The sequence below is a fragment of the Petaurus breviceps genome, unplaced genomic scaffold (genome assembly GCF_028583685.1).
Source record: "Petaurus breviceps papuanus isolate PSGF00001 unplaced genomic scaffold, PetGlider_PUasm1.0 90895, whole genome shotgun sequence".
Lineage (NCBI taxonomy): Eukaryota > Metazoa > Chordata > Mammalia > Diprotodontia > Petauridae > Petaurus > Petaurus breviceps.
The window spans coordinates 37,393,688-37,405,948 of NW_027187372.1; the positions used below are offsets into that span (position 1 = coordinate 37,393,688).

General features: G+C 42.2%; 1 protein-coding gene across 2 annotated transcripts; it reads left to right on the top strand.

The window, feature by feature from the left end:
- Nucleotides 1-392: 392 nt before the first annotated feature.
- On the top strand, nt 393-10,812 carry SERTAD4 (SERTA domain containing 4). Of its 2 annotated transcripts, none has more exons than XM_069074784.1 (4): nt 393-562; nt 5,664-5,855; nt 7,255-7,370; nt 8,861-10,812. In XM_069074784.1, the coding sequence occupies exons 2-4, from the start codon at nt 5,681-5,683 to the stop codon at nt 9,620-9,622; spliced, it is 1,053 nt and encodes a 350-aa protein (XP_068930885.1). In that variant the 5' UTR covers nt 393-562; nt 5,664-5,680; the 3' UTR covers nt 9,623-10,812. The 2 variants fall into 2 exon arrangements, with proteins under 2 accessions (XP_068930885.1, XP_068930886.1); XM_069074785.1 differs by lacking the exon at nt 393-562 and adding an exon at nt 4,725-5,171.
- Nucleotides 10,813-12,261: the final 1,449 nt, after the last annotated feature.

Consider the following 12,261-nt stretch of genomic DNA (forward strand, 5'->3'; position numbering starts at 1 on the left):
CGGAGCGGGAGGCGGGGGGGAGCGAGGGAAGGAGGCAGGGGGCGGGCAGGGGTGGGGGTGAGGGGGGAAGGGAAGGAGCCCCGTGTGCAGCCTGAGGAGCGGCGGCGGCTGCAGGAGGAGGAGGAGGAGGAGGGAGAGGAGGAGGGAGGGGGCGAGGAAGGCGCGCTTGTCATGCTCGCTCTCTAACCCTGGGGGCATCCTGAAAACCTCTCCGCGGAAACCCACGGGGAAATGGGAAACAGGATTGACGGGTTTCACACGCTCCTCGCTAGACTGAGCCGCTCATTATCATAACCGTCTGGAGGAGCGGCGGCGGCGGCTCAGACGCGGCCAGCGGGACCTGCCGGGCAGCCCCAGCCGCCGACCTCCCCACGCCGGGCCGCGGGACGAGCCGAACCCCGCGGGGCCTCCCGGGATCCCTGTGGCGGGCGTGCGCGGTGGGGGCCAGGGGCACGCGGGATCTCGAGGCGTGGGGTGAGCGCCCGCCGCTCCCGCCGAGGTGGAGGAGAGGAGGAGAAGCAGCAGCACCCACGGCCGCCGCTACCTCCCAGCTGACCCCGCGGTAAGAGCCCGCGCGGGCTTCGTGGGCCGGCCGCTGTGGCCGTTGGCCGGGGGCGGGGTGGAGGGGTCTCGCGCGCCGCCGGGGCTGGAGTGCCACTGACCGCTTGCCCGGGGAGGGGTGTGTGTGGGGGGGTGCTCTCCACGGGCGCGCGCGCACCCACACAATACCAGCCGGCCTTTCCCGCGGCAGCGGAGCTGGGCGCGCGCGGGCGGGCGGCCGGGGAGGGAGGGAAGAAGCGCGGGTTTTTCCTTTTCCCCAGGGCTGGCGCGCGCCGCTGCTCGCCCGCCTCGGCGGGAGCCCCCTCCAGCCACCGCTTCCTCCAGCGGCTCCCCCTTCCCCACCTGCACCCCACGGCTGGCTGCAGACGGGCAGGGGGACCCCCTGGGGCCCCCGGCCGGCCCCTTTCCCATCCCCCTGCGCCGCGCGGCTGAGGGGGAGGAGGGAAGGCGTGGAGGCGTCAGGAGCGCGCCTTTGCAAGAAAAAAAGAAAAGCATTAAATGGCACCTCTGTCCCCCCACCCCGCCACCTCCACCCCCGCGCTCTCCTCCCCTAGCCGCCGAGCTGTGCTGCGGGCTTGGCGGGAGGCGGCGGCGGCTGCTCTGTCCTCAGCTCACCTCCACGGCGGGGCTCAGGCTACTGCCCGCCTGGTCCACGCCTCCGCCTCTCCTCCCTTCCTCCCTCCTCCTCCTCCTGGGCCTTAGCAACTTTCCCGGGGTGCCCGGCTCGCCGCGGGTGCAGCTGCGGGGAGGCGGTCACCGGGAGAGCCCCGCCCGCCAGCCCGCGGCGGTGGAGGGCGTGGGGCAGGGGAGCCGCGGAGACTCCCCGCATCCATCCCTCGGGGCTCAGGAGAGGCTTGGCATGCTCGGCGAGGAAAGCTCGGCATCTGCTGCAGGCTGGAGCTCGGGGCCGGAGCCGGCCGAGCCTGCGCCCCTGCCAAGAGCCATGAGTCATTTCCTTGGAATCCTACCTTTGGTGTTTGTTTCCCTTAGAAGGAAACTTGTTTTAAAAGAGAGTATGAGAGAGGGGGAGGGAGAGAGAGAAAAAGAGGGAGAGTGTATGTGTAATAATAGCTCTCATTCTTTGGGGAAAGGAACATACGACACCACGGAAAGACAACTTGCCCTTTGTTCCCAAACACTTCGGGTTTTGTTTACTTTCTCCGAGGGACAGACTAGAAAAAGGCAGTGCTCATTAACCCGGAGAACTGCTAATTTACGATGGCATTGACACTGGGCACATAAGCAGTGATTGTGCCACCGAGGCGGCCGCAAGCGGAGAGTGGGGTGTGCCGGCCTGTCCCCCAAAGAGCCCTTTAGAGGTGGATCATCCTTCCTTCCAGGGGCGGGGAGAGCCTGGCCACAGCCTCTTGACCCCAATTTCCCGAATCCCCTTCCTTCAAGCCTCGCTTGTTATCCATAGGCAAAGCCTCAGGGAGCTGTCCGTACTAAAACCTCCTTTCGCCCTTTGTGGCTGAAGAATCAGTAGGGCAGGGCCAAGGGTGAACCGATGCCCACTGGCAAAAGTGGTAGCCAGGGAACGGTTGTTGTTTTGAAAGGCGGGGTGTTTTGTTCCTTCCCTTTAGAGCTTTCCTTCGCTACAGAATTCAGTGGGTCAGCAGACCTCCATAGTCACTCACCTGAACGAGACAGTACTGCAAAGCTAAAGGTGAATTACATTTTTATTTCCTTGCTTTCAAGGAAAGGAATCGGAATAATAACATTTTTTTACAAGTGAATTTCTTAATCGAATTTCCTCTAGTTTTCAGGATTGAGCCCCTTCTCAGTTTCCTAGGTATCATTATATAAAATGCTGTTTCACTGTGAGGTTATCAATATACTCCAATTAACATTGTAATGGCTGTAAGGAAAGAAGCCCAGGTTACCTGGAAAAACAGAAGAGGTGGCAATGAATGTAAACTAATAGGAACATCCGCTACCAACGCTTAACATTCTAACCCTAAACTTTCTGGGGATGCCAGTAGATGTCATTCCATTCATCCTTTTAACCTCAGGCTCTCCTCTCCAAAAAGAATCCTGTCTTAAATGCCAACTTTTATGGTTATATTCTGTGAGAGCTTCTACATAAGACTTAATCTTCTGAATCCAGGGGAAGAGTTAAAATATAAATCTCATTTGAAGTGTTATCTTAGTCAATGATATTTTGAATTGAATAGTATAAACCGTTGGTACTTATTGCTAGGAGCTGACTTAAGCAAATAGTGGTCCTTCTTAACAGTTTAATAAAGTTGCCTCCCATTCCTTTGTTAGTTCAGTAGTAAAAGTGAAACATTGACCATAAAGGCTTAGTAACTGCAAAACCTTCCTTACCAAAATCATCCTCCCACTCCTTCTGTCCCTACCACATTCCCCCTTCCCCAAACCCCTCCAAATCCTTATTATTTTCTGTTTTCACAGAACTGTGAAAAACCACTTGTAGTACTTTGTTTCCCCAGTGTATACTTGCTTGTGTGCATGTTTCTAATTCAAAATGGAAAGCTTGTTAGGGTTTTAAAAAAAAGGCCCGTCAAAAATACTTATGCCAACAAGCTCCAGTCAAATTAAAATTCAGAGTGATAGAAATAGTTTTATCAAATAAAAATACTCTTTTACTATCTTTATGGACAAGCATAGCCTCATTTTAGTAAACAAAATAACTGCTATAACAGGTTGAAAATTGGAACTTAGACTTGTTGACCTTTGTCTATAGTTGTATATATTACGTAAGCAAGTATATATGGACCTGATTCTCTGAATCAAATGGAAAGACAAATATTATGGAAAACAGTGCTAGAGTCAGTGAGGGAGGGAAATCTGCTGACTGGTGAAAAACAATGATCTTGTTGGTCTTAGCAGTTGTCTAGTAGAACAGATTAATAAGAAAGTACACCAGGTATATGACTGTCTCCCAGGTACGTTGTCATTTGAGATTTCACACACACACACACAGAGTGCCAAGTTGGAAGGGAAGACAAGATGATTTGCTTTGTTCAATTTCTCCAGGCCAAATTTTTTTGGTAACAACTGTCAAGTAGCAAAAGAAATGGCATGGGCCACCAACTCTTTCTTCCAAAGTGTTACTTCAACTTTTTAAGCATAAACATTCCAGGATTTGTCATTGAGCTCCCCTGATCACTCTTTATGGCTTCTTTAGAAACATGGAGGATCTCGGAGCCAAACTGAGGACTGAAATTACCTGAGGAAACCACCTGACCGCCACTTAGCTTTGCCTTATCTCCTGAATATATTGAGTCTGAGAAATGACAGGATGTTCAGTTAACAGTAGTGTAGGTCAAGTGCTTTGAGGTTCAAAAACCAATATTGTTTTAATTGATCTATTTCTTTTGATTGTGTTTTCTTTATCTTTATTTCCAGAGAACATTCAGATATATGAGAATAAGGAATGAGGACGTCATCCTTCTACACATCTCTCCCTTTACTTAGAGCATTCCAGATTGCACATTTGTAGAAGGAAGAGTAAATTGGACCTCTCATATATATTTGAAAGTTGTGAGAAACAGTCAGTGTTAAAAAGAATGTAGGCTTGTCACCATTCTCTTTGACAATCCTTTAAACTAGGTACGGAGATGGGAGAAGCTTTGTCTCCTTTGAAATCAAGTAGGTGACAAACTGGTGAGGAGGTCCCAATTAGTGCAATGATGTATTCTCATAAAGTGGTTAAATGTATCTCACAATTTATACTATACAAAGTTATAAAATTACATGAAGTGGGGAACCTGGTTCCAGCCTAGTGGAAATATACAGTGTAAATTTGAGTGGTGCAGCCACTTTAAGAGATTCATGATTTGCCCTAATTGGGACTTAGCCGTACCTTATTTTGGTGCACTGGGTTCTAGTTGTAAGGGTAATAATAGTCATAGTTTCACTTTTTTATTTTTAATCCACGTCATTCCCACATTTTGGGGTACCAGCCTTCCTCTCCCCCAAACCTCTTTAAGAATTTAGTAGAGAAATTTATCCTTGGGGAAATTTTTGTTCAGTCATGTCTGACTCTTGGTGACCCCACGGACAGAACTGCCGGGGTTTTCTTGGCAAAGATACTGGAGTGGTTTGCCATTTCCTTCTCCTTAGGGAAATAGTGGGGACTTTTTGAATTCTGGAGGAGAGAGGTTGGGGATGAGGTAGAAACTACAGGGCTATGTAGGAACACAGACTCCCTGTGGTAACTGCATTTATTTCTGTGCTTAAGGAATGAGCTAGAGAAAAGGCCACTGATGATGAAGTCTCTTCGGAAAGTTTTCTTCTGGTGTCTAGGTTTTGCAATGTGAGAAGTTGTAAGCTGCCTCTGGCCCTGAAGCCCTGGCTCCTGTTTAATATTCTGCCTGCTCAGTTGATGTTGTGCTTGGCTCCTATGGGATTGCAACTCACGGCTTGAAACTGGAGCCAATTTTCTGTCTTAATCTCACAGTGTTTTGACTGGAGGCAGATCCAGTTCAGTCCGATCAGGGCTAGTGGAAACAACTACCAAGTGTCTCTGTCTGCTTCATTTTTGGATAAGAAAAGGGAGGGGGACACCCCACAATGTTATAGAGGAAGCAGCATTTCTGGAAATTCGAGGAGAGTGGAAAACAACTGAACTGATTTGTAGACCTGTGAGCATCAGTTGGTATTGTACTAGGGGCTTTCACTTTTTTTTTTTTGATTGATTGATTGATTAACGGATTTCATCAAAGGAAAACCTTTAGGGACTGTCTAGAAAATTGATTTTCCATTATTAATAGAAAGAAAAATGCAGGGCTTTTGACTTCTTAGTGGTGAGTTTTCTATGGGAAGGTCTTGAGGAAAATGTGTTGAGGGAGGCCAGGCAGCTCTTGGAGAGAGGGCTGAAGGGAATCTAGAGAACAATAAGAAATGGGGTTTTAAAGATCCGCCCATGAAATGCAGATTGCTGAACGAGAGGCTGTACTAAAGGAGAGCCGCCAGAGAGTTTAGCTCTGGGCTCTTAGCCTTTTCTTTTTAGAATGGAAAATATTTAAGAGGCTGAAGGAAAACCTAGAAGTTATAGTCTCCCTGCTGCAAAGGAATGAAAATGCCACGCGGAGCCACCAGTTTGATTTTGATTAAGGTTATTTTTCTTCTTCCAGATTTAAGGTTGTCAGAGATGACTCTGGTTCTGTCCATGAATAGATTCTGTGATCCTATTGTTTCGGAAGGAGCTGCCGAAATTGCTGAGTACCAGACACTATGGGAATCCGACTGCTACAGCCACTCCAGCCCCTCAGGTCCTCTGCAGACTCCCCCCCAGGGGGACCGAGGGGCTTGCCACTCTCTGGCAGGTACTGTCCCTCCCTTTCACCTGCTCCACACTGAAGCCAGACTAGGGGCTGGGGGTGGAGGGAATCTCCAATCTGATGCCTCCAGGCTTCTTTTTGAATGGCTAGAAGGGATGCTACTGGAATCCTCCTGGAGAGCTATATATTGACTCTGATAATAAAGCCAGAGCTTTAGTGAGAAAGAGCTGAACATAGTGTTTAATTACATCCCCTGTATCTACGTGGACCAGTATGGCTCATGTAGGTCTTGCAGCTGGTTCTGTTGTTGTTTTTTTAAAATTAACATTAAAAAGCCTAACCTGGAAAAAACCCGGGGCGACATTTTGGTTTTAATTTCACCCTCTGTAGAAGCATATGGTTTTCTTAGAGCTACATTAGCCCTTGGTGGGCTTGACAATGAAATCTTTATCCAGTGGAATAAAAAGAAATGGTACTTTTGGCCAGCAGTTCTGAGCTATTTCTTTTATGCCGAGCACGCAATTGGCTTTTCAAAGACTGTTAGAGCATTTTTTTAAGCCAACAAAATAAATTTGTTTCTCCTGCTTATGACCATCTCTTTTGCTCTTACACTACTACAGCAAATTCTTTTTGAATTTTAATGAAATATAAATTATTATGGAAAACATGAAGTATAAGACAGTTTTAATAAAATTTTGAACTGTTAAAAGGGTACAAAATAGATTTTCTCATGAATTTGTGGTTCTAAAATCTCTTTTCATTTTTATCATATCTTGTGACTAAATGCATAGACCTGTGCTAACTAAATCTTTTATGTAAGGCAAGTGAAATTTTAGCTTTGAAATACAAAGTTTTATTAATACAGTTTGATGTGTTTTCATGCTTAGGGCCACTAATAATTTAGGAAAAGTAGCCATTACATATAAATAATAGTTTCATTACTGCCTTAGTATAGGCTCTGTGGCCTTGTTCAGGAGAAGAGTATGTGTGTGTGTGTCTATGTGTATGTATACACACAGATACAATGAGGTATACTTGGGTACAGTGCTGTGTTACCATTTTAATTGGTGTATGAGTTTTATTAAGTGTTTTGAAAATAAAACTACTGTAACTCAGAGCTTTTGGATTCTTTCCACTAATTAATTCTGCTGTTTGCCTATAAATAAAGAGTGAAAATTTTCCAATTGAAAATATTAAGGCAAGTGTTCTAGTAATGCTTAAGCAAACTATTTTCCCTGAAATTGCCTTAAGAAAAGACTTGGGGCCCAGGATTCCATGAGATAGTTACTATTACTATTATGACAAATGTTTATTTTTAATCACCACATGTGCAGACAAATATGTAGCAGAGTTATCCTGTAGTAGGAAAGGAAAGGAAAGTGTTTTGTTTGGAGAACCTCTGGCAAACCACATGTCATTTGTCATATCTGATTTATTACCACAGGATCACATTACAGGGGAATTTCAAATCCTATCACAACATCCAAGATCACATACTTTAAGAGGAAGTATGTGGAAGAAGAGGATTTTCACCCACCACTCAGCAGCTGTAACCATAAAGTATGCCTTTTTTTTTTTAAAGAAATAGTCATTTTTATTAAGAGTTTAAGATATTTAGGAAGAGTTGTTTGATGCCGTTCCAGAAATTAAATTGTTCCACCCAAGCAATGAAAATGAACTAGTTCTAGGCCACATTAATTGTTACTTTGCAGGGAGATGTTTAATTTTCAGAGGGAGTTTGAAAAATAAAGAAGTGGAGATTCCTTTCACTAGAAGCAACAAAATGAAATAATCTTAAGGAATGATCATTTTTCTTATGGTTTTATTATTTTGGTATTGAACTATAGGTTGAGATTACTCTTCAGACTTTCACATAATATACATTTTGTTATATCCAAACACATTTGAATCTTGATCTGCCTGTGGCTGCCATTATGATCAATGCTAATTACACATGTATCCAAACATATAGGACAGGTGTTCCTGAATGTGTGCCCAAGCTGCCTATGGACATAAAAAGCATGGCCGCGTGTGTGTGTGTGTATGTGTGTTTTGTGGTAGGATGGCAAACAAAGGATAGCAAAGTACTTATGATTATGAAACTGGCAATTTAATCATTTCAGAGCCTATTCTTACCTTTTTTTAAAATGTCTACCAGTTTCATCAGGGATAGTGATCTGTAGAGTTTATAAATTCATTTTCTCTCCTGATTATCTTGCTTTTTTTTGGTCATTCATGAAAGATGTCTCATAGCACACACATACACACACATATTTATAGCTCTTGGGTAGCATAGACTGACAGTTCATGGTTTACTATGTTAACCTACAAGTTTGCTTTTCTTGTGAATGTGAGAGTAGGTTAATCCATTTTATTTTCTGCTTTAGGAGGGTAACAAAATTTTCTGGTTTTTTATGGATTTACATTGATTCTCAAATAGTGGAACATATCCAAAGATAGATCACTCAGTATGTTCATAGGCTATCTAATTTCTCCTTAACTGTTCCCCAGTCCCTAACAGACCTTCATGTGGTAGATCCTGTCAGGTCCTGGGCCTCTTAGATTATTGCTGTCCAGTAGCAAGCATGAGGCAGGAAAGATTAAAAAGGGGGCCAAGGTTTAAAGCCAGAATCTCTTAGTCACAGCTGACTGTCTGAGATTCAGAGGCTTCCTGGAACTTTGGGTTTGAAATACTCTTGAAATGTGCCTTGTTAGCTGCATCTTGGCATCTTAATGATTTTCCCCAGTGACAAAATCCTGGGGCAGTAAGAAGATTGTATGTCCCTCACTTCTAGGTTTGTTTGGGGAAAGAGAGGTGGGCTCCTGATTTACTTGGTCATCTTGAGGAGTCACTGGAACAGGATGATCTGTGTGATGAAGGGTGAACAGAGGCTTCTTCAGGAGAGGGGGGTTGTGAAAATAAGTCCACAAGATTCCCAAGTGAAAATGATGTGACTGTAGATAGAGAAGGCATTGTGTTGTGGTGGTGGTTCAGTGTTGGCCTGGTCAGCTTCTAAACCTTCTCACCTTTCTCTTCCTCTTGATTTTAGACCATCTCCATTTTTGAGGAACGAGCTCACATCCTTTACATGTCCTTAGAAAAGCTGAAGTTTATCGATGACCCTGAAGTCTATCTCCGAAGATCTGTGCTTATAAATAACTTAATGAAAAGGATCCATGGAGAAATTATCATGCAGAATAACTGGTGCTTTTCTGCCTGCTCCTTTAGCGGAGCCTCCGCCCAGGAGTGGTTCATGGCTCAAGACTGTCCTTACCGAAAACGCATCCGGATGACAAAAGAGGACTGTGAGAAGTTTCATGCCTGCTGCTTCTACCAAGAATGTGGCGGTCACTACCTAAATTTACCTTTCTCTGTTAGTGCTCATGGGGGAAATTCTTCTGCCTCACCCTCTTCTTCCTCTTCCTCTTCCTCCTCTTCTCCCCCTATGTCTTTGCCAAGTTGTTCCCACCAGGTGGATTATGGCATAAGCAGTGCACCTCTTTACAGAAGTGATGACCAGATACCTGCCAATGAAATATTCATTACTAATGCCAGGTCTCCTGGCATTCAGGAAAAGGCCAAATTAAATGATGAGAAAGCAAGTAATGAAACTGAGAGAGATGGCATAACCCTAAGTCGGGAACCTATGAGAAGCGACCATGCTCTTGAATGTAAAGGCAAATTTTATGATTATTTTGAGACTGGATGTAATGAAAAAAGCAATGTAAGTGAATCTTGGAAAAAATCCTTAAGGAAAAAGGAGTCTTTACCAAGTAATAAACTGTGCTGCAGCAAAGGAAGTAAAATGTGAGCCATCTTTCTGCTGTAACTTTGAAGCATGCGCAGCATGATCAATTAGCTATCATAAATTTTATTTTGAATGGATTTTATAGTTTTGTACAACTGATACAATTATGCCATGAACATGTCGTGTAGTTTTAATGCCTGGAGAGCAGATTGCATAAAACATCTGTACAATCTGCATCAGTGAGCTACTTATAAATATGGAGATTTCACAGAGAAAAACAGTTGAATTACTGCTTACAAGTCTATCTTAGTTTTGTAACAGAAAAGACCAGTAGATCAACTTGGGGATGACGAGCCCTCTTATATGTCCCTTGCCTTGCAAGGAGTCTGTGACTAACTAAGAAAGGTCATCAAGTTTGCCAGTTAATTAGCGAGTTATTTGGTAAGCACATCAATATTTCCAGCTAGGGTTATCTGCTTCGTATATACAATACAGTATTTATTCTGAGTAAAAGACTGGATATAGTGAACCCAGGTGAACTGGCTTCACACTTTGGTATAGACACTGTTAAATATTGGTATTTAACAGTCTTGGATGACTGAAGAAATTGGTATGTAATATAATGAAACACACCTGTTTATGGAACCATAATAAAAACAAACTACATGGAGTGGAGTCACTCGCAAGTCTCTAGCTTGCCTGTGATGAGTAAAGGGGTTTTTGGAGGTCTGTTGTCATACAGGGCGTTATTTGGTGCCTTACTTTATCTTAATTTTTACCATTGTGAAAATTAAGGATAAAATCAGAGTTACAGCAGGGATTTAACAAACAGAAAATAACACACAGGGTGGATCAATATTGTTCGAAAACTGTTACATTTGAAATATTGAGTTCAACTTTTTATTCGACATCTCTATTCTTCCTTTTTTCAATGCCCAATTACTTTTGGATTTGGCATTTTTAGAAAGGGATTGAGGAAACAATAGAGAGATCTGTTATAAACCAGCACTAGCTGCTTGTGCATTTCTATGGCAACAGTCTGTTGCTGGGGTTTGTTGTTTTTTGTTTTTGTTTTTGGTTTGTTTGGTTTTTTTTGTATAATGAAGTTCATGAACCAGTGGCATGCTTTATACTTTAATCTGTTTTGCATAATTTCACTTCTTTAGATTATAAAAGCATGTGGTTTTTTTTATATATGACTTTTGCTGTTAATTAAGAAGCACAATCTTAATAAATGATGTGGCGATCAATAAGGTTCTATCTTGAATGTAAAGATTTTAGTTTCTGAAAAGTTATTTTGGAGAAATGGGACTTGAATCTACAGTGGTTAAAATAGATTTGGTCAAAATTCTTCGTTTTCATCACTTAAGCATATACATTTTCAAAAGTGTCCAAAACATCCCTCTCATCCTTCTCTACCCCCTAACCTGTCTTGTATATTCCCATTTACAAGGTTATGAATTGACTTGGACATTCTTAAACAGTACTTCACAGGAATTAAATATCAAATGATGGAAATAAATATGTTCTGTCCCTTCCCTCCCCCAATTTCTCCAAGATAAAAGCTTTTTAAAAAAAATTTCTTGCTATTAATATTAAATATAGGTCTCATTCATACAGTGTATGAGTAGGATCATCATTTGGACAATTGTCCACAAGGACCAATTTTTTAAATATGTTTTTGTGTTATAGCTGAATAGTTTAGTAATGTTTGTTCTTTATTTTCAATATTTGATAAACATTTGATGTTAGATATTAGATGCTTGTATACCAACATGTTGTAGTAAAGTAAGGTTTTACTTGGTATATATTTATTAAAATTACCAAAATTCATTAAGATTTTATATCTTTAATGGGTAATGGATATATATATTTCTCTCTCCCTCTTCTTTCTCAGCACCACAATACTGACAATGCCTAGAAGTTAAAGTAGATAGTGACCAAAGAAGTTTATCTTATATAAGGTGCAGTACAGAGTTTTAAATAACTTATCTGGCAGACTTGTGGCATTTTAAAGTAATTTTTGTTGGTTTGAAAAATATTATCTATTAGAAAATATATAAAACATTAAGTTCCTCATACCATCTATTTCCGTTATATCATGTGGACTTTAGGAAAATGTTAAATATCTAACATTTAAATAATTTATAATTTTTTAAAACAAAATTCTGATGTAAACTAAAGCCTAATTTTATATTCATTTGTTAAGGAGAGGGAAAGTTAGTTGAAACTTGATCTGTCAAATGTAACATGTTTATTATAAATTTAACAATAACATACTTAAATATGAAAAAGGGGAAGGCTAATCAAAAGGGTTTTTTTTTTTCCTTTCTAACCAAAGATTTTTTTTAAAGGGCCTGGTTATTGATTTTCTGAAACCACATTCTTAACAATAAGCTTTATATAAAGCTAATCATATCTTACCAAACTGGGCACCAGTATGTTTGCATTCTAGAACCAGTTACAGCTGCTTACTTGAAGAGTGAATGTGTTCTTGTTACTCCATACTTTTAGACTATAGGAATGCAAAGCACTCTCGTTTGAAATGCCTGTGTTGCTGTTTATAGGTTAATTATACCTGAGCCACTAAAAATCCATTCATCTCTAATCTAGAATTCCACAATTTGTTTAAAAAAAAAAACCTGTTGTAAAGAAATCATAAATTATTTTCCCAAACCTTGTCCCAAGGGTTCTTTTAATTG